The 21,510-nt window shown below is 43.7% G+C and overlaps 2 protein-coding genes and 1 long non-coding RNA gene across 20 annotated transcripts in view; 1 reads left to right on the top strand and 2 right to left on the bottom strand.

Moving 5' to 3' along the window:
* The window catches only part of TFDP1 (transcription factor Dp-1), a 32,514-nt gene extending 19,135 nt beyond the window's left edge, over positions 1 to 13,379 (bottom strand). For 2 of the 9 annotated variants that reach the window (XM_083610859.1, XM_083610864.1), the window contains exons 1-3: positions 12,932 to 13,068; positions 10,820 to 10,902; positions 382 to 448 (exon numbers count right to left, since the gene is read on the bottom strand). In XM_083610859.1, the coding sequence (XP_083466985.1) occupies positions 382 to 448; positions 10,820 to 10,831 (79 nt within the window). In that variant the 5' untranslated portion in view covers positions 10,832 to 10,902; positions 12,932 to 13,068. Of the gene's footprint in view, positions 1 to 381; positions 449 to 10,819; positions 10,903 to 11,831; positions 11,978 to 12,595; positions 12,739 to 12,905; positions 13,069 to 13,093 lie in introns of those variants that run through there. The other 7 variants (XM_083610860.1, XM_083610867.1, XM_083610862.1 and 4 more) reach the window with 6 other exon arrangements.
* A 475-nt stretch (positions 13,380 to 13,854) lies between these two features.
* LOC310761271 overlaps positions 13,855 to 21,510 on the top strand; it is a 22,289-nt gene continuing 14,633 nt past the window's right edge. For 2 of the 4 annotated variants that reach the window (XR_014547289.1, XR_014547292.1), the window contains exons 1-2: positions 15,390 to 15,904; positions 16,831 to 16,897. This is a non-coding gene — a long non-coding RNA (uncharacterized lncRNA). Of the gene's footprint in view, positions 14,394 to 15,114; positions 15,265 to 15,389; positions 15,905 to 16,830; positions 16,898 to 21,510 lie in introns of those variants that run through there. The other 2 variants (XR_014547290.1, XR_014547291.1) reach the window with 2 other exon arrangements.
* Positions 17,634 to 21,510, bottom strand: part of TMCO3 (transmembrane and coiled-coil domains 3) — a 22,875-nt gene continuing 18,998 nt past the window's right edge. For 3 of the 7 annotated variants that reach the window (XM_083610674.1, XM_083610675.1, XM_083610676.1), the window contains exons 12-13: positions 20,107 to 20,256; positions 17,634 to 18,546 (exon numbers count right to left, since the gene is read on the bottom strand). In XM_083610674.1, the coding sequence (XP_083466800.1) occupies positions 18,433 to 18,546; positions 20,107 to 20,256 (264 nt within the window). In that variant the 3' untranslated portion in view covers positions 17,634 to 18,432. Of the gene's footprint in view, positions 21,386 to 21,510 lie in introns of all 7 variants that reach the window. The other 4 variants (XM_083610672.1, XM_083610673.1, XR_014547224.1 and 1 more) reach the window with 3 other exon arrangements.

Raw genomic sequence — 21,510 nt, 5'->3', positions numbered from 1 at the left:
CAGTGAAAACCTATAAGTAAGAAAGACTGAATGGTCAATATGCATGCTTTCTTCTACAACAAACACCATTGTGCAGGTAGCATTACATGCCTAGGATATATTTTCTGATTAAAATTTGTACATGCTGCCTTTCATCTGTGAAATTTTAAAGAAATTTACAAAGTACTAATAGATCTGGGTCACTGTGAGAAAGACTAGGCCCAGGTGTCAAGTGTGGCTAAGAAAACAGCCACTGCAGCCAAGTTGAGCCTACCAGAGTCTTCAGATAAGAGGAATGAGACCCACCAGAGGATACTCCTCAAACTTGAAGCCAGCCTTACTACACACACAGAAGTCTTACTTCATTAAATATGAAGGCCAATGACAACAAGAGTTTCTTACCTTTTCCAGGACTAAGATTTTGGTCTATAAAAACCTTTAATTCTCCATTAGCTTCAATTAGACCAGCCTACAAGAGAAGACACATTTTATTTAGATGTAAAGTACTTTGCAAACAAATTACATTCCCAGGTCCCAATAGGTTTTGCAAGGGACCATCCAAATCCATCATCAAGTTATAGGTTGCCTTTGTGTCCACAAATGTATTCTGTGATTTGTTGGTGGTACTGTTGTCACTCTCTATAAAAAAATAATTAAGATCCATGAGGGTCTGTGCCTTGGATTTTTTTGTGGTCCTGGCAAGCACCAGATCTGTGATGTTTACTGTGCAGGCTTATCATAGAACTCTGCTCCAGGTCTACCTATATGCATATAGCTATACACAAAATCCCCATTAGCCTTCCCCCTTAGTTCAGGCCGCACCTTGTTTTGTCCTAAGGAGTTGGGGAACTTGCACATAGGCACATACACACTCCCAATGCCCCATTATGCATACAGACTTATCAGCTGGCAATTGTGTAACCCAGCTCTTAGTAAGAACAAAATATGCAATATTCCGACCCATTACACACACACACACACACACACACACACACACACACACACATACACACTGCAGAAGCAAGCAACTATGTAGACTGCTCTGATCAATACATGGTTGACATTTGTCCTCTTTACCAGGGTCATGGGCTTCTATCAGCAACCTACACCAAAGGAGTTAAACTATCACATACATTTTCCTTTCAAATGCCTCCCTCTGGCCCTAAAGTGAGTTTTGGAGTTTTAGCTCAAAGTTTCTTTTTCAACTTAGGAAAGCAAACCATTTTAAAATGTCATCAAAGCTGCATTTCACAAGGAATACAGTTGCCATAAAACCTCATAGGAATTCAGCCTGGGGGTCAGACCAGGATTTGACTGCCATCACCAGAACTTCACAGCAGGTGCACTGGAAATCTGAAGTACACACAGTTGTTTACTAGCTCTTTATAGGCCTACCCTGTACCCTAGAGTGCACTGCCAGCCAACTCACCAATTTTGCTTCTTGTTGACTAGCACATGAGCAAAGCAACTAGGGAATTATTTCTCCAAGACAGGACTGCTGTGAACTCTTAGGACTGAATCAAACAAAATGTAGGTATAATAAAGAGAAGCATATCTTTAAAATAAGCCAGCAGCCTGCATTATAAAGTTCTACATATTCAACCCTTAGCACGCTTACAAGCAGAGCAAAAATTAAAAGTACTGTAAGCACAAGGGAATAAATTTTTATCAACTTCTTGTATTTTCTTACCTTACCCCCCCCAAAAAAACCCCATCATTTTTCAAAGGTGGGACTTTTATTGTGGTTCCCTAGGGCAACAATTTCCGCACTTTTTAAATTAGCATTGGAGATTTTTTAAAAGTCAAAGCTCCTTATGGCAACCAGAAACGGAATAAAATGATTTAGTTAACAATACCATTTGGAATAAGTCAACATGTTAACGGCAAAGATGGAGCCCAGATTAAAGGATAGAAAGCCACTAAAATAAGAAATTTGATGGCTTAGTAAATGAGAAGTTTTACCATTTTTAGGCATGCAAAAGAACTAAGAAGGTATTTCACTTTGGTTACTGATGCTTGGCACCAATCAAAACTTGAAACAGCTCTCTTGGATTTACATGGAAAGGAGAGAGAGCCAGGTTTAATCAGCATATTAATGGGACTAAACTTCGCAACCCTGAGCATTCTCAGCAATTTCATGTAGCTGTTAAACAGCATGTGGTACAAGACAGAACCTTGAAGGACACTACGGTCAAAATGTCCAGCAGGAGTCACCCCCATCCCCAACACCACCTTCTGGAACTACATCTCCAAGAAGGACTAGACTCGCAGGGGTCAGCAACCTTTTTCGGCCGTGGGCCGGTCCACCGTCTCTCAGACCATGTGGTGGGCAGGACTATATTGGGGGGGGGGATGAACTAATTCCTATGCCCCACAAGTAACCCAGAGATGCATTTTAAATAAAAGGACACATTCTACTCATGTAAAAACATGCTGATTCCTGGACCGTCCACGGGCCGGATTTAGAAGGTGATTGGGCCACATCCGGCCCCCGGGCCTTAGGTTGCCAACCCCTGGGCTAGAGACACTTCAGGGACACACATCCCCATATCCAGTTCCAGGTGCACTAGGGTAGAGAAAGTTATCTCCATTCAACAAGCAGACAAAGTTAGATTGAAATGAATCTGGAGAATCCAGCTCAACGAAGAACATTGGCACTGAATGCTAAATCGCCTCACTCAAGAATGCAATACTACAGACTAGCTGAATATTATCATTTACCAGTGGGTCATTCCATATCAAGTGATCCAACTTTTTTACCTCATGTCATCCAATTTTGTTCATATTTTGTACACTTGTTGAATGATCAAAAGTAAGTTTAAATCTAAAATTTTAATTTTTTTATCTCATGTGAGTAAAAAGTGGCATGGAAATATAATAAATGAAATGAAATTCCCTCAACACAAATAAATTATCTGCAATGATTGAGACTGAGGGAAAGAGAACAGGGGGTTAGACGTCCTTTGTATCAATATGTGAAGTGTCCTTCATTAGTTGAACTCCACAAAATGCAACAACAGATAATGAACCAAGTATCTTAAACATGACCCATTAGGCATATAAAACACTTCTAAAGAAATCTGAATTTACCACTCCTGCTGTAAGATAAAGCCCCTCTCCCACCGAATCATTTCAGGCTAAAAGTTGCACTCGCTCCAGCAGGGTGAGAAATTACACGAAAACTTGAGCAGTTAGTTGCATTCACATCTTTCATGCAGTGTCTTCTAACTTGCCCTTCTCCTCAAGCAGATATGACTGAACAGCGCCCAAATCCAGAATGCAAAATCTTCAATGTATAACCCCCACCTCCCAAATTTCTTAACATTGGTATAACCTTCCTTTAAGAAAGGCTAATTAACTGGAATAAAAAAAGAATGCTTTGATGTAATTTTAAGAAAAGACTTGATCTGTACAAATATTTTCTATCAAAATCAGGAAACCAGCTGAATTCCCTCAGAAGTCTGATATACCAGTTAGATATGGAACATAATTCTCTAGAAGCTGCATAAACAAACAAATTACTCCACAGACATTTATTGAATGCATCTATTTTCCAATTGCAAAAAAAAAATGCTATTTGCCGTGCTTTGCTTGGAGCTAGATGTAGAAAGCAACAACAAAAAAATGTTTGAGTGATAACCCAACCCACATTGCTTGAAATTCTATATACTTTAATGGTAAATTCAATTAAGCTACATACAGAAAGAATCTATGCTTTTTGTTAAGTACTACACATTCTTGGCCACAGATACATGCACTGCTATGGGGATACTAAAACACATACGCCAATATACATTATGTCCCTTACATTTAACTCAAGTCTTCTCAGCACACAGTGACTGCATTCACACCCCATAGTAAGCCAGGAGTAATATTTTAACATGAATATGCAGATTACTCTCACTTTGCTCTTCCTCGCCAGTGAGCGGAAGCAACAACTTAGCGCTGCATCAGAACTGGGGATTGTGGCTTGTTCCACTCCTGCAAATGTTTGTTCTTGACATACTGATCATGATTTGAAAGAAACAAACCATGTTTCCCAGTTTGGACATAATGGCTAGCCATGATTTTAAATTATTTTGTTTCCAATGATTCTCGTAATTATTTAGTTTCAATTGTTACTTTATAACTCGATAATATAAGCAGCATAAGCAGAGTATGCAGCCCTCTCTGAGAGAGTACAATCTCTTTGCACTAGAGAACTTGCAACATTTCAAAAAGCCCTTTTACTTCAGGGTAACACAAGGCATAATTATATAACAGCACACAGTTGAACTCTATAGCCTGGCTGAGCAACAAAGAATTGCCAACAATAATAACTCTATAAATGATGTATTTAATTACCGTATTTTTCTGTGTACAAGACGAGGATTTTTTACCAAAAAATTAGGTTTAAAATTGGGGCTCGTCTTATACACAGGTAGTGCAGAGGGGGTTGGCTGATTTGTTGCAGCAGCAAGCGGGAGATTCTCTGCTGCAAGGGTTGATGGTGATTGGCTGCTGCTGTGGCAATAGGGCGGTTGATTGGCAGCTGCGGGGCTTCAACGATGCATACGATTTTTAGCGGCAGGTAAGTGATTTTCGGCAATCATCCCCCCCCCCAAAAGCTTAACAACTCTGGGCCATCCTCCCCAAGAAAAGCTTAACAACTCTTGGAAATCCCCCCCCCATTTTCTTAATTTGGAGTCGCCCAAAATAGGGGGCGTGTTATACACGGAAAAATACGGTAGTTAACATATTGATTTGAACTAAATAATAAATAATAATAATAATAATAATAATTTTTTATTTATACCCCACCCATCTGGATGAGTTTCCCCAGCCACTCTGGGTGGCTTCCAATCGAGTGTTAAAAACAATACAGCATTAAATATTAAAAACTTCCCTAAACAGGGCTGCCTTCAGATGTCTTTTAAAGATAAGATAGCTGCTTATTTCCTTCACATCTGAAGGGAGGGCGTTCCACAGGGAAGGCGCCACTACCGAGAAGGCCCTCTGCCTGGTTCCCTGTAACCTCGCATCTCGCAATGAGGGAACCGCCAGAAGGCCCTCGGCGCTGGACCTCAGTGTCCTCAGACTGCCCCCACAACTTGCCACTCTTTGCTACCTTAAAACTGAGTCCTCTTTTACGAAACTCAAAAGTACAATAGTGCTAGCAAAGTTTAGGCTGTAGAGGTAGCAAATTGACCCCCCTTGACTTCCTGGATTACTGCCCCCACCAAATTCCTTCCTGCCAATAGCGCATCGTTTATTCTGTTCCTGGGCCTTACTGAGGCTGTCCCTCAACCCTACAATCTCCTTGGCTTTTCCTATCATCACAGATCCATCAGAAATTATTTTTTTTCAGTTTCTGTCAGTCCGTTGCCCACTTTGACACACTTCCTTTAATTACACTGCCTCTTTGTCAATCGGACTGGCACCTTCACCCCCTTCTCTATCTTCAGAGACATATAGCAATGTCAGTTCTGCTCCCGTCGGTCATAGCAGCAACCATTCAAAAGCTATTTTAAGTATGTCATAGGACTTGGGATGTTCTTACTTTAAACCACCACCAACCAATGCCACACACAACCTCCTTAGGAAAGTGCCCTCAGTTTCAAAGGAATCTGCCATGCTGCAAAGGATGTGCGCTATTACTCAAAGAATAGAACTGCAAAGACTCCTACTGCACACTGATTACTTGAGCAGCTCTTTGGAACCTGGCCACACGAAACGTAAGTGTACAAAAGCAAGAAACTATAAACTGTGCAAGGTACTGCTTTCTCAGAGGATACAGAACTCCTTCTTACAAGATTAGGTAAAGGTAAAGGGACCCCTGACCATTAGGTCCAGTCGTGACCGACTCTGGGGTTGCGGCGCTCATCTCGCTTTATTGGCCGAGGGAGCCGGCGTACAGCTTCCGGGTCATGTGGCCAGCATGACTAAGCTGCTTCTGGCGAACCAGAGCAGTGCACGGAAACGCCGTTTACCTTCCCACCGGAGCGGTACCTATTTATCTACTTGCACTTGACGTGCTTTTGAACTGCTAGGTTGGCAGGAGCAGGGACCAAGCAATGGGAGCTCACCCCGTTGCAGGGATTCGAACCGCCGCCCTTCTGATTGGCAAGTCCTAGGCTTTCACCCGCGTCCCTTCTTACAAGATTAACATATTGCAAATTCACTTAAAATAAACGTATGGGTAAACTGAAATATTGTGTATCAAATATTGTGTATTTCATTTGTGGGCATTTATTCTATACCCTCTACTTGAAGGTCACAGGGTGGGCCACAACATCATATGGCATATATCACTGAATAAAAAGCCGTTAAAATACACTTCATCCAAAACAAAAATTGCCTGAAAACAACACAAAGGCCTGGCAGAACTAAAATGTCTTAACCTGCCACTAAAACCAAATGAGAGTGGGAGCTGGCCTGATCCAAGGGGAAAGACAGCTCTGAAGTCAAGGTGCTACTTCCAAGAAGGCCCTGCTCTGGGTCAACTAAACCTACTTCTGTCACTGATGGCACAACCAATAAGGAATCTTCCGCAGATCTCAATTCAGAGGCAGGATGATCCTGGGAAGGTGCTATTCCAGGTAGGTGGGCCCCAAGCCATTTGAGCTTCATATATTAAACTCAACACCTTGACAAATAGCCAGCCGGTGAAGTTGCCTCAGAGCTGGTTCAATATGCTTGGGGCACCTAAACTCAACAGCACCCAGGCAACAGCTGCGACCTCCAAAGGAGGCCCAATGTAGAGTCATCAAAATTCCAGCTATCCTTATCCAGGAATGGCAACAGCTAGGGAATCGGGTGTATCTGGTGATCTGAGTCTCCAACAATAAGGTGAAATTTAGGAGTGCCCCTGGATCACACAATTGCTCCTTTAGGGGGAGTGCAACTGCACTCCAATCCTAATTTCTGGACCCAGAAACCAATCCATAGGGCCCGTGTCTTCTCTAGATTCAATTTCAGCTTACTGGCCTGCATCTATCCCTTCAGCTCCCGATTCCAATAGACGTAAGAGATGAGGCAAGGTACAATCAGTGTACTGATGATGTGTCACCTCAATTCCCCTGATAATGGCTCCCAACAGCTTTATGCAGATCTTAAATAGCACAGATCCCTGCAGGACCCCATGGTATAATTGCCATAGGGCTGAGTCCCACAGCGTCACTACAGTCGTACCTTGGAAGTTGAACGGAATCCGTTCCGGAAGTCCGTTCGACTTCCAAAACGTTCGAAAACCAAATGGGACTGTAATTTTAAAAACAAATCTTAAGTTGAACACGGATATCAGCAATACATTTTAGAATTTGCAATGTACTTTCAAAAGAAAAACAAGCCTCATATTTCTCTGCATTTACATGTAATATCCCGAGGCCCTAAACATGGCAGGAAGAAATTGCAGTATAAAAGACTTTGTAATTGTGTATGTTTATAAAGGAAATCTGAATTTAAGACAAAAGTGTTAAGTCCACACTTACCTCTTAAACTCAATCACAACAGTTTATCAAACAGATTTAGTTAGACCCATAGAGGAAAATATGACTTCTTAGTTTTAAGTATCATAAAAGCAATATACTGAATTTATTGTTGTTGATGCCTACTGGATCCAGGAAGCAGCAAGTTTTCACAGATACTGTAGTATTCTAGAGATGCCATCTTGCATCTCATCAGGATGATCCAGAGTCCATATAGGTGATCTTGTATTCAAGATGGAGAAATTATATGTGAAAAACTAAGTACACCCTTACTGCTCCATAGGAATTAAGAGGATAAGTAGCAGACAGGGGCTGCTAATCAAATACCCTTGCTTAATTGATCATCAGCAAGTGTGCCCACCTCCATAAAAGCCAAAGTTTTAGTAGCTTGCCGGTCTGGAGCATTCAGGTGTGTTTTAACACAATGCCAAGGAGGAAAGATAACACTCTTAGAGAAGCAAGTGCTACTGCCCATAAAACTGGAAGGGTTCCAAGGCCATCTCCAACCAATGTTCTACAGCGGAAAAGGTTATTCAAAAGTGGAAAACATTCAAGACCATTTCCAATCTTGCCAGGAGTGGACGACCCAGCAAATTCACCCCAAGGTCAGACCATGCAACACTCAAAGAAATTGCAAAAATCCCAAGAGTTACATCTCAGGCTCTAAAGGTCTCTGTTAGAATGTTAAATTTTAAAATTCATGATGGTACCCAGAGAAAAAGACTAAACAAGTATGGTTTGGAAGGGTTTTCAGATGAAAGCCTGGTTTCTCTAAAAAGAACATGGCAGCATAACTTTGGATTGCAAAGTTGCATCTGAACAAACCACAAGACTTCTGGAACCACGTTCTTTGGACAGATGAGAGCAAAGTGGAGATGTTTGGCCATAATGCACAGCACATTTAGCAAAAATCAAACACAGCATATCAGCACAAGCACCTCATACCAACTGTCAAGCTCGGTGGTGGAAGGGTGATGATTTGGGCTTGTTTTGCAGCCACAGGACCTGGGAACCTTGCAGTCATTGAGTTGGCCATGAACTCCTCTGTATACCAAAGTATTCTACAGTCAAATGTGTGGCCATCTCCCAACAGCTGAAGCTTGGTTGAAATTGGGGCATGCAACAGGACAAGGAAACACACCAGCAAATCTACAACAGAGTGACTGAAAAAGAACAGAATCAAGGTGTTGCAATGGCCCTGTCAAAATCCAGACCTCAACCCAACTGAAATGCTGTCTGGGACCTTAAGAGAGCTATGCATAAACAAATGCCAGCAAACCTCAATGAACTGAAGCAACGTTGTAAAGAAGACTGGGTCAAAATTCCTCTACAATGATGTGACAGATGGATAAAGTCCTACAGAAAACAATTACTTAATGTTATTGCTGCTAATGGTGGTTCTACAAGCTATTGAATCATAAGGTGTACTTAGTTTTTCACATATGGCTTTTCCATTTTGACTTTATTTCTGTTAAATAAATCATAACACGGTGTAATACGTCATGTACTTTTATTCATTTGAAGTTGTATTTACCTAATTTAAAGACCTGCTAAGAAACAAATGATTGCTATTATGTCCTGATATGTAAAACCACAGAATTCAAAGAAGGTCACTTTCTTTTTCCCATGACTGTAAGTGACCTTCCTTGGTGTTTCTGTATCTCTACAGAGATCCAAACAAAGATCTGTTACTTGTCTCTAATCCCACATTATTTTTGCAGTGGATATGGGCTGCAAGACCACAAAAGCTCTCCATTTTACTTATAGCATTTATGATGGCTCAATTTAGTTGCCAACCAACATGTTTTGTTGTCGTTAACTAGTTAGCATGCATAGTTGTTCAGGGGAAAAAATTCAAAATGGGAAACTTGATTTAAAACAAATATTTTTCTGTCTTTTCTTTGCACTAATTGCCTAATTTAAATTAACTGCAGAATTTGGGACCTGCCAAACTAAGCACAGCCCTCTGTCTGTTTGTGATATCCGAGTGATATTGTAAAACAGGGTTTGTTAAGTACACACCAGCCTACAATACATGGTTGATGAATTGTTTAGCTTGATGTGTTATAAGTTGTGGAAGCCTGCTCTAAATCAATGGGATTACCCATACTGATTAAACTTATGCTCATTGATGAAACTGAACTGACTGTTCTAGTTTGCAGGACAATTACAACAACGGGAGGAAATTATAGATTCCAGTAGCTAGTTTTTTTGCAATTTCAATTTTAGGTCACGATCTGAGTCTATGATAAATACCTTAATAGGAAATTCAACAACTCTATTTTTTTTAAGAATAGGGCACAAAGAAACAACCAAACTGTCATATGCTTTTCAATGCTGAAGGTGTGGTTCTGCTAGAAGAGGGCTAGATTAATAGAAGGATAAAGGTGTACCTTCTATTTCAGCCAGGCAATATAATGGAAAGTAGAGTACTAACAAAAGCAGTAAGAATTCACTGCATCATACTTAAAAAGACAACACTAAAAAGATTTTTTTCATTCATGCCATAGATGATCAAAGTCAGCATCACACAAAATCATATGATGGACAAACAGCTTATTACAGATCCTCAAGCCTATAACTTTTTAGTGTAAACCTTCTACTTATATTGCTTTTAAGAAAGCAAAGCAAAGCAAGTGTTAAGCTATTATTGGAGCTATACTAGGAGCCAGTCGGCTAGCAATAAACATCCTGAAAGGTAGAAGCCTTCCCTAGTTTATTCACATGTGAAATGGTGGGCAAAAAAAAATTATACCTTCATAATTATTTGGGGGCTGCTGACTCAAATAAAACTGATTCTGATCCACAAACATGTAACTGGCCTTCCCTAGTTTGGAATAAAGTGAGAACACAACATAGTGACTTACGGAATTCTGCTAAGTGTTTCATGCTACCCTAGTACAGCAGTATAGGATGCTGCTACTATGTGCATATATACCACCACTACAATATACCAGATTCAACACTACTCATCATTAGAAGAGATGATGACTTGTCATCTCTATGACACTATGCTAAAAGCATCTTAGCCTAAATGATGGGGATGTAGCCACACATATTTGTGATATGCTCCTACTGATATGCTGCACTGCCATTATGCGGCACAGGATGGAGTCAATGCAGCTGGATAAACACCTGCTTATTTGCTGTGTAGATGCAGCTACATGAATACATAGGGTAACAGTGAATTCCTATATTTATTAATGCTAGTGTTACCTTGGGCCAGTCACTGCCTCTCAGCTAACCCACCTCACCGGGTAGTTGTGGGGATTACCATATACATCACCTTGAGCTCCTTGGAGAAAAAAAGGTGGGATACAAATACAATAAACAAAAACATTATCTGTAGGACCATTACTTACAAATATACTTACATCTTTTGCCATGTTACTTAACCCAAGAAATCAGTTCTTTACTTGCTTGATTCCCACAGGTACAGGAACAGTAGCACTGTATTCTAAAAACGATAAATTAAAAGAAAAGAACTTGGTTATTGCAGGGAAACACATTTTAAAATTGAGATGGCTACATTTCCTTGACTTTCAGCACGGGGTTGTAAAAGTAAGTTACAGCCTGAAAGACCCAACTTAAAGCCTTCATAAATTAAGAGCAGGTCCGTCTCCAAAGCGTTTGGCCCCTCATCTTCTGAGAATATAAAGGCAAGATGGCCTGAACTGACAGGATCATAGAGGTGGGGATGGGGAGTTGCACCCTGTCCAGCTATGCGCTGGATGACTGAAAAGCATAAATATGCCTCCTGCATAAATCTGCACGCAACCCCCTTCCAAGAAGAAGGGGGAGCGGGGTGGGGGGCTTTGCTCCTGACCCATTAACTGCAGAACAGTTGCTAGGCCTCAGGGGCCCAACCCCCTACTACACTCCCCCCCCCCAACGCTGAACAAAACACACACTGCTTCTCCATGCGAACATGCAAGCAGGCCCTGGAAATTTACATGCTGCTTCGGGGGCGGGGGGAGGAAACTGGTCCTGAGAGTCCCTGTGAAAACCAGGCGAAGCAGCATCTGCGCTCCACAGAACAACTCCCGCCAGCCCCCGCCTCCTGCACCTTCCCGCCCCCTCTCCAGGGCCTCAGAAGCCCGACCAGAGCCCGGGGAGTCTGAGGCTGGAGGGAAGAGACGGGGGGCCACCCAGGCACCAACCTCACCCTCAGCAGACCCTCCTCCTCGCCCGCCCGCCCCGGGGAAGGGGGGAGGGAAGAGACCGGGGTAGAAGGAGAGAGGGGAGGAAGGAGGAAGAGGATCCTCGCCTTAAACCGTCCCGCCTAAGCGCTTCCCACCGCCGCTGCCTCCTCCTCCTCGTCGTCTCCCACCTGTCTTCCTTTTCGGTCCCTGCAACCCACTCCCCTGCCCAAGGCGCCGACGGTACCTGAGGAACTAGAGGAGGAGAAGCAGGGAGCAAACTCCATCCCCCACAACACACTCCCGAGCAATCCCCCACCCACAGCGCCGCTCTTGCACGGAAAGAGAGAGAGAGAGAGAGATGCCAACTGCACATGTGCAATGCACGGCCCTCCTCAAAACCCCCTCGGGGGTGGGGAGAAGCAGCCGAGGAGCAACACCATCACCTCTAGGCTTCCTCCTCCTCCTCCCCTTGCAAGGCAAAGCAGCTGTGTTTGTGGGGAGATAAGGTTGAGGGGGGGCACCTTTCTGCTCCCCCCCCAACACAACCTCCGGCCACAAACATACACACACTCGTTCAACTGCACCAGAATGAACTCTGCCAATAATTATGAAGCGACCTAAGTGTGCATGGGAAATGATAAGAAGAAGTTGCCCCCCTTCCCACACGTCTTTTCACCCCTTCCAGCGCCTCTCCACCCCAACCCCTCGCTTTGCAAGCCTCTTTTCTTTTCTTGGTTCCAACAGTTTCCAGAAAGTGTGAAGTTTTCCTGAAGCAAAGGAGGGAACACTTTTTTGGGGGGGTGTCGTCGTCCCCCCCCCACAACACGAGTACATTTCAGCCATCCCTTAATGCTGCAGCCGTGTGCAGGCTTACTTGTAAGCAAGCTCCAGCGAGACTTTTGCATGCTTATTGGATAAAAAAGCAGACATGCAAAATAATAATAATAATAATAATAATAATAATAATAATAATAAAGGATCGGCCGCAATCCTAAACAAAGCTTTTACCTGGGAGTAAATCGCACTTAAAATTAGCCGCTCTTTCTTCTTCTACCGTACTCGAGGTGCAGAGCTGCGATCCGATGCACAATTGCTGATTACTTGGAAGCAAGCCCCCCCTCTCCCTCCGCTTACTTTCGGGTAAACATGCACGGGATCGGGTTGCAGGCAACAACCCCTCCTGCTCCTCCTCCTCGCGAAAGCGCCATCATTCCCTGCCCCTGCCAAAGCTCACCCAGCCAAGCCGCGCTCTCCTTCCTGCCTCGCTTTGCTGCCTCCTCCCCCCAACCCCAAAGCTTGGAGGTTCCCCGGCGCCGACCCGCAGGTTTGACCCCCTTCTCACACCTGTTCGCGCTCCTTGCACGGAATGGGGCGGATGGGGAGGAACGGGGCTCGCCGCTGCCTCCGCTCGCCCTCCCCCCCTCCGCCGGCGGTCCCGCGGTTCTCGGCTTTTTGGCGGTTGGCACAGAAGGAAGGCAAGGGGGAGGGAAAAAAATTGAAACTTACACTTTCGTGCGTCCCTCCCGGCGTGACGCTGCGCGCTGACGTCACGGGGCTGTAACGTGCCCCACATAGGCACACGCGGGGCGGCGAGCGAGCTCCCTCCCACATCCCATCGCCGCTCTGCCGCACGCTCGCTCGCTTCGGCCGGCCTACTGGGCTGTCGCAGGCGAAAGGCCCGCGCATGCGCGAGGTTTTCGCGCCTTCGGGATTCCCTTCACGCCTTGCTCCTCCCGGGGCCTTGAGAGCGCGGGAAGCTGCAGCGCGAGACCGGCCGTTGAGCCGCCCTCGGGGACCTCACGGCTTCCGCTTTTGCGTCACTCTTCCCGCCATTCCCATGGGGGAAATGTATAATTCGTGCCCATAATACAGGCAGTAAAAAGTGTTCTGTATAACGACCTATCTCGCCTCCCCCCCATCTAAACCCATTTTTTATTCCTTTGCAGAAATGAGCCGCTGCATTGAGCTCACACAGTATGCATGTTTTTGCACAGAATGATGTTTCTCCACCTTTATTTGCTGCCAGTAAGCATGCATAACGAGCTGTGTAAAAGTCACTTTGTAAAGCATGTACGAGACATACTTGGACATGAGAGAACAGAGATGGTTCACTTACATGGGGTGGGGAAGGGAACAAACTATTTTGAAAGTGGGTGGACAGTTGTCCAAAGCAACTACAGTATACATCAGCTAAGTGGTAAAGCAAATACTGTACAAAGAAGATGGGTGGGGGAGGGGGTCAGCCGCCCCTTCAATGTATGTTTCATTTGAGCTAATAATAGTACCTCATGCTACAAATATTGACAAGAGATTACTGATCTTAATTATCTTTATTCCCATACCAGTTTTAAGGTTAGGATGGGCTTAACAGGACATCCTACAAATTAGACAGAAGGATGTTAGCCCCCTTGCTATTACATAAATAACATGTGTTGCAATGGAGGAGGGCAGGGGAAACAAAACTCCTGGCACTCATTCTTTCTTGCTACAGAACTAAAAGATTTATCCACTTTTCTCCTTTTTCTCTTGGGTGGTGTGTTAAGCGGTCACCCTAAGGGAAAACAGGTCCCCCCCCTTTACAGGATATGGACTGATCGGAACCTGTCTGTGACATCAGCTCAGAATCCCAACCTCACTTGGCAGTTGAGGCCAACCCAGCCTTGGCTCAACAGCCTTTGGGTGGCTTAGCTGCGACAGAATCGGAAAAACGGGGGGCTTATTTTATTTTAAAAATCACGACATATTAGACAGCGAGAAAGCGGGAGTGACAATCAGCAAAGTCTGAAGATTAATGTCTGGGAAAATGGTGAGGGGACCAACAGGAAATTGCTAAGGGAGTTTTGAGTCCTTCTTTTATTCTGTTGCAGTGGCAAAGGAAGGGGGTGCGGGGGTTGGGGGCCGCCCCAGGTGTCATCACTGAGGGGGGTGGCAAAATGACAAAAATACGAGTTTAAAAATATAATAAAATTGGGCTCATGAAACTTTTTAGTTCAGTCAACAAACGCGGCTGGCACTGGGCACCACATGGCGGGGGCCAGCACTTACCATGGGGTAAGTGCACCCGAGCCACGCGTCTCTCCTGGGAGTGATGTGGTGGCTTGGATGTCTGCAGGCTTGGTGCTGCCTGAAACAGAAGCATGGGGCTTGCGTCTGCCCACTGCCTCTCCCTCAGCCACCCTACAGCTGAGGGGGAGGCGGCGGAGAGGCTCCATGCAGCGCCCCCCGCCCGCAGGACCCCCAAAATGCACTGGGCACCCGAGCAGCTAGTTATGCTGCTCTTCTGTTGTTTCAATTCTGGGTTCTTTGAGAGTTAATGTGCTGTGCTTGCTGCCCCACTCGTCCTGGTGGACCAGCCCCCCATGGCGCCAGGGCTTTAGGGCTTCCCTGGAAAGTGGTTCAAAGCGGGCAGGAGAGTTTGGCTTCTGGGTTCCTGCCTGTCTCATTTTGGGCTGCTGTCTATCTCCCCTCTCCCCACCACCACTGCCACCACCTCTGGGCTGGTTCCTCCATCCTGTCCATGCCAACAGTCATCCTCTGAGGACAGAGATCCCAGCAACAAAGTGGCTGGCAAGGAGGACAAGTCAAAGGAAGAGCCAGGTAGCCCCCTGGAGGAGGAAGGCAAAGGCAAGGAGGAGACCCCGAGACCCCAGTGTACAGATTTGCTCAGTCCTGAATGGGTAGGTGGCAGCGGCCTAAGGCGTGATTGGCAGAAGGGGAGGCGGCATATCAACTGCAGAATGGAAGGCAGCTGGAGGCCTTTCAAAGGCGACCTCTCCCCCTCCCCACGGTTATATTAATTTATTAATTAATACTACCACGATAATCACTTCTACCCCCCTCTTCAGTAAAAAGGCTCCCAGAGCAGCTTGCAGCTCAGTAAAATGCAATACACTTCCCCTGCCCTCAGCCTGTCAAACTGAAAGATGCAACACAAAAGGAAAGAGGAATGAGGAGGGAAGAGGTTATATAATGTGAGAAACATGAGGCTGGACTAGGCAGATCTTTCCTACGAGTTATTTAGGAAATAGAGATCCTCTGAGGACATCTTGGCCTGCTCTGTCCTTCATATTTCTTGTGTTGCTATTTTTGTTTTGTTTTTATCCCACAGCTTCAGGAAATGGAAGAGGAAGAGGGGCCCCTCCAGGAGTGGCCTGGAAGAGGCGCATAAATTTGAGGCGGTGGGCCCTTAAATAGGGTTGCCATATTTCAAAAAGTAACAAAACGGACACCCAGGCCAATGGCCCACCTAGTCCAGAATCCTGTTCTCACTGTGGCCAGCGAGATGCCCAAAGGGGGAACCCCCAAGCAGGATCCCCGGTATCCATAGATTTAGGAATAAGGAATGAAATTTAAATGGAAACACAAGCCATCGCTCCACATTCAGGAGTGAGAACTAATAATATAAGTTATTATAAGGTCAAAAAAATGGAGAATGATTTCACTTCTTGCTTCAGTTATGGTTTCCACACATCCACAAATAAATGCAAAGATGTGAATGTGAAGGGTTCCAGTTGCAGACGCAGGTTCAGTTTCCTTGGAATGAAGGTCAGTGGAGACCGTGGTTGTCTTCAGGATGCATGGTTTTATATGCACAAGTACAACCTGAGAAGAGGATCTACAACCCAACAGATATTGCTTCTCCATGAAGTCCTTATTTTATTCTGTTGCAGTGGCAGAGAAAGGGAGGGTGTGGGGTACCCAGGGTGTCATCATTGAGGGGGTGGCAACATGGCAAAAAGCGGAGTTAAAAAAGACAATTAAATTGGGCTCACAAAACTTTTTAATTGCATCAACTAACGTAACGAAATGCGGCTGGCACTGGGCGCCACACTGCAGGGGCTGGCACTTATTGCGGGGCCTGCAGCGCGCCTGAACCACACTGTTCTCCTGGGAGTGATGTGGTGGTTTGGGTGCTTGCAAGCTCAATGCTGCCTGAAACGGCAGCGTGGGGCTTGTGTCTGCCCACCGCCTCTCCCTCAGCTACCCTAGAGCTGAGGGGGAGGCGGCGGAGAGGCTCCACGCAGCGCCCCCCCTTCCACAGGATGCAAGCCTTGCACCGGGCACCTGAGCAGCTAGCTATGCCGATGTTATATTGTTTCAGTTATGGGTGCCTTGAGTTTTAATGTTTGGTTGTGTTTTTTAATTGCTTGTCTTTTGCATTTTAATGTTCATGATACTGGTTTTTATATTTTGGAAAGAGCTGTTATATGGCACACAAATTACTTCTCCCTCTTCATCCGCAGTTGCCGTGATCTTCGTCACAGAGCTCCCTTGTCTACACTCGACAGTTTTGGGGACTCCCTCAATGAGGTATGTAGCAGACAGAGCAGGAGGGAAGCCCTGGTGAGCAGCAGAGCAGCACAAAAGCAAACCTGGGGCTGGAGAGGAAGAGGAGGAGGAGGAGGAGGAGGAAGCTGGCCCGCCGCCCAGGCCACCTTCTGCACAGGTTGTGAGCAAGGGGACAGACATCTTTATCTCTCTGGGCATTAGTAGGTTCTAGGACAGTGGTTAAAAGCCAACTAAATCACAGGGGGTGTTTCTTTCCGCCAAAAGTAGTGAAAGGAATTGATTTTGATGATGTGATTTCAAAATTTGCAGAGAATAAAGTTAGGAAAGAAGGTTTTAAGTGCTTATGCTCACAATGTTAGGTAAATAAACCAGAAAATAAAACTTGCAACGGTAAGTACCTTATTTTGCCTTCTTTTAATAATTTCAGTTGGGGGGACACAAATTTTCCGCACCGGGTACCACCTGACTTTGCTACACCACTGGCCACACAGCACATGCAGCAACAAAGTATGGATTTTTGGAACCTGCTCAGAGCCACTATAGCTACATATAGAATACCACAGAGATTGTTAAAGAATCACATTTTAAATATTAGACTTGGAATCAAATAAGGTGGAATAGTTCACCATTTAGTATGTGTCTATAAGAATTAAAGACATGGACTTTCTGGTATTTATTCAATGTGACTAGATTCTGAGTTTTTCCTTCTTGCTATATAGAAGATGATTTATCCAGTGAAGCAACACAAACCTAAATATATCTTCCAAAAATAGTTTTAATTTAGTTTCAATGTCTATGTTTTGGTTTTGAACTATTAACATGATCAACACAATAAATTCTTGCTATTCATACTAAAAAGTCATTTCTGATCACAACAAACATTTTTGTCAAAAAAATGTGAGACAGATCAATGTTACAAATAACTACATTATTTAAAATGCATCAATTAAGTGTAAATTTAGGCATATTAACTTTCAGTCCTTTGATAGCTGTAGTAGTTTTCAAGCTTATATTTGAATGAAAAAAATTAAAGTTTGTATAGCACTGAAAATATATATATATATATACTGTGGCCGTTAGATTTGGATACTAACTTATGACATAGTTCTTTAACAGTGCCACAGGCACTATAAATGTTAATTAAACTTACTACACTGACTGTAAATAACAGGTTGTATCCAGCACCACACATGTGCAAGTGGAATAGACTTCTGCTCACACTATGGGACTTCACTTTCCTCTCCCGCAGGCCCCTGTGTACCTCAAAATCTGCTCCAGGAATGATTGGGGTGGAGCATAGGGGGAAAGAAAGGTTGGTGAAATCCCGTTGTGTGATTAGTGTCTTTCTTGTGCAGTGCAGGATTCTGCCTGATTCTCACAAAAAGGCACACCAGTCAGTTATTGGAATTGCAGACTTTTTGTAAAAGAAATAAAGCTTTTTTGTGGGGGCGGACACACAGGATCTTCCTCCCAAATTCAGGCTATGTAGTGTGGGAAATTCTGCATTTGTTGATTATAAGGATGCTTTCTTCATGAAATATTTGTACTAAGTAACTTTAGGAAATTAATCGTCTTTCAGGTCTTGGTACGCATTTCATAATAGCAGCTCTCCAGAGTGCTGGTGCGAGCAATTGGCTTAGAGTAGTCACACTCAATATAAGGAGGTAGACCTAAAAATTGGGAAGCAAAATGTGTTATTTCTGTGAAGAAAAACAATCTTAGCAGAAACCCACTAAAGTATTCAAAGAGATCCTTCCACCAAGGCCAGTGTCTTCTATTCTGACAGTGGCTCTAGGCTAGGGTCTTGGGCAAAGGTCTTTCCCAGCCATGCTCCTGTGCATGCAAAGTACATTATATGACGTAATTATATTTGCACACTTGTGATAGTCTTAATCCATTTTTTTTTCAAAATCATGACATTTGCCATGTTGTAGCCTTTGAATAATTTTGCCACAATACTTTTCAAAGGCATCACTTAAATGGGTGGAAATTTTTCTTGTACTAAAATAATACTCAGAACTGGCAGGTCATAAAAGTTCCATCTGGAGGAGCCATGACATCTTTACCTACCCAAACGCACAGACAGATCAACATCAACAAAAGAGTTTGAGAGATCAAGTGAAGAAGTAAATATTACTGGAGTAATGAAGTGTAACAGGCCATCTGACAGTCTTCGCTCTATATTTTTTTAATCCCTTTTTTATCAAGTGGCTCTGAAACTGCTCCACTGGGTTGCCCATTATCTGCCAGCATTATTAATATAGTTTCATTTACCAGAGGTTGCTTACGGACCTCAGAATGAAAACTCTTAAGATCTCAGCAGTCCTCTTCATCTATCTGGGACCCATCCTTAGGCGTCTCACTCACAGAAACATTAGGCTGCTTCTGATGCTACAGCATGAAGGTAACTAAGACAATAGTAACCTACCACTATAGACAACGTAACCTACCACTCCACTTATGCAGCAGATACTTATTCAACCCCACAAGTAGATCACCACACAATGCTTAAAAGGATTGTCATTATTGCTCTATTACCAGGACTTGGAAGATAGCACAACCAAGCTCAATATGCAACAAGCAGCATTTTATGGCAACCTCCTTATTCCTTTATTACCCATCCAACATGCCCTTTAATATTTGTCAATCTACAGCTAAAATGCTACTAGAATTGAGGCTGGTGGAGTCCAGCTTTTGGAATACATGTATTTGACATGGCCTAATGCAACTTTTGTGCAAATTTCCCATTAAAGACGAATGAACCCCCAAACCGCCTTGGGAGGTTGCAAGGTAAAACAAATGCAGGAACTAGAATCTCTTCTCCCTTCTGAAGTTTTTGTTTCTACCCATGGGTGGGGAATGCAGGCCACTATTTTGCAAGGGGGAAAGCAGCTGGGTGGATTTGAAAAGGAAATAGAATGGAGGCAAAACGTTAACCAGCTCTTCCCCCTCCCTTTCTTCTACTAATGAAGCATTAAGACTCCAAAGCTGTTTCTGTTTAAAAAGGGAAAAAAGCTTAAAGAAACTACCGACAACTGCGTATATAGCACCCAGTCTCAACATCCCTTAAGTTGACCATTTTACCATATGGTTTTATTACATGCTTCAAAGTGTGAAATGGCTTTATGGCTGTGTGGAGATTTGAACTGTGGTCTCTCCTCACCCCTAAGTCTGGTGCCACACCACCAGCCTGGCTCTCCATGATATGGCTTTATGATGTCATAGCTTACCTCTCGAGAAATTATACCCGCTCTGCGTGCTCTGCTTCCCAAGACAAAGGAAAATTCACTGACTTGAGCCAAGCCTGCAGATACAATCCATTTGATGTACTGACTGCTCTTTGGAAGAATCATAGAAAGGACAAGCACTGCCAGGAAAAACTGAGAGAGAGTGTTTTTAACAATGCAGTGGAAAAAACAGGAAAGTTTATGTTGCTTAAAATAAAATAAGGTTAAGAAGTTATTTAATTAACCACAGTTATCTAGTTTATACTGATTAGCAGAACAGAACAGGTCAGATTGTAATCTAGGTGATCTTTACACAGCATACTAGATTAAATTTAAAGTGTTTAGGGTTGTATCTCAGCTTTGTAACAATGAGAAAGCTGCTCACACAATAAGGCTGTCCTTTTTTCCCACTGCAGACACACTGTGCCTTCCAGAGCCTCTGCTGAGGGGCAAGGCGTCCCACAGGTGAGACCAGGAATGTGGTGCAGGGGAATTAGTGAAAACTGGGGAGATTCCAAACAAATTTTCCCATTCCACTGCAACTCCTGCACCACATTCCAGCTTCCAGGAGAAGCTTTTTGCAATGCTGGTGGCAACAGTAGTGAAGACTTCATAAGAAAGTTATTGCTTAAGTGGAACAACTCCTGAAAAACTGGACACAATTCTTTCTCATTAATTCCAATAAACATGGGCTTTAACTCAGAATGCCTGCTTAAATTTTATAGTTCTGGAAAAGTTTCCGTCTGGTAAAAAAAACCCTCTTCAAATGTATATGAAATAAGAGAAAAAGCTTACTGGCTTGTGAGTTGCAATTCTTTCAGCAGTTTGTACACTTCTGATGGGATTAAATATAGCTTCTCTTTGTTCTCTAGATTTTAAGCCAATCTAGGGCTTTATACTAACATTAGAGATCAAAACAATATATTAAACATAATATATTAGGGAGGCTTGCCTGGCACCGATACAGATATATTTTCAGTACTACGTGAATATATTTCTCTGTTCCCAGACTTTTAGTTGCTAATTTTCCTGCTGTCATTGCTGACATTTTATCTGAGTAATCTTCTGTAGTTGGGCAATTGTTCTGATAACTGAATCTGATAACATTTTAAATATTATATTGTTTAATATAGAATTTCAGCCTATATATCTCACATTGGTATCTTACTGTTGTTGTTTCTTTGACTAATACAGATACAGTGGTACCTCGTGTTACGTACTGCCCCCCCCCCTTACGAAATGCTTTGGGATACGCACTCCGCTAACCCGGAAGTAGATGCCCCTTGTTGCGAACTTTGCCCCGGAATGCAAGCGGAAGTCGTACTCTGGCAGCGTGGTGGCAGCGGGAGGTGCCATTAGTGAAAGCGCACCTCATGTTATGAGAGGTTTCCGGTTACGAACGGATCT

The sequence above is a fragment of the Podarcis filfolensis genome (assembly GCF_964270895.1).
Source record: "Podarcis filfolensis genome assembly, chromosome: 4".
Lineage (NCBI taxonomy): Eukaryota > Metazoa > Chordata > Lepidosauria > Squamata > Lacertidae > Podarcis > Podarcis filfolensis.
The sequence above is the reverse complement of the archived record's forward strand: the minus strand, read 5'-3'. Positions and strand labels throughout refer to the sequence as shown.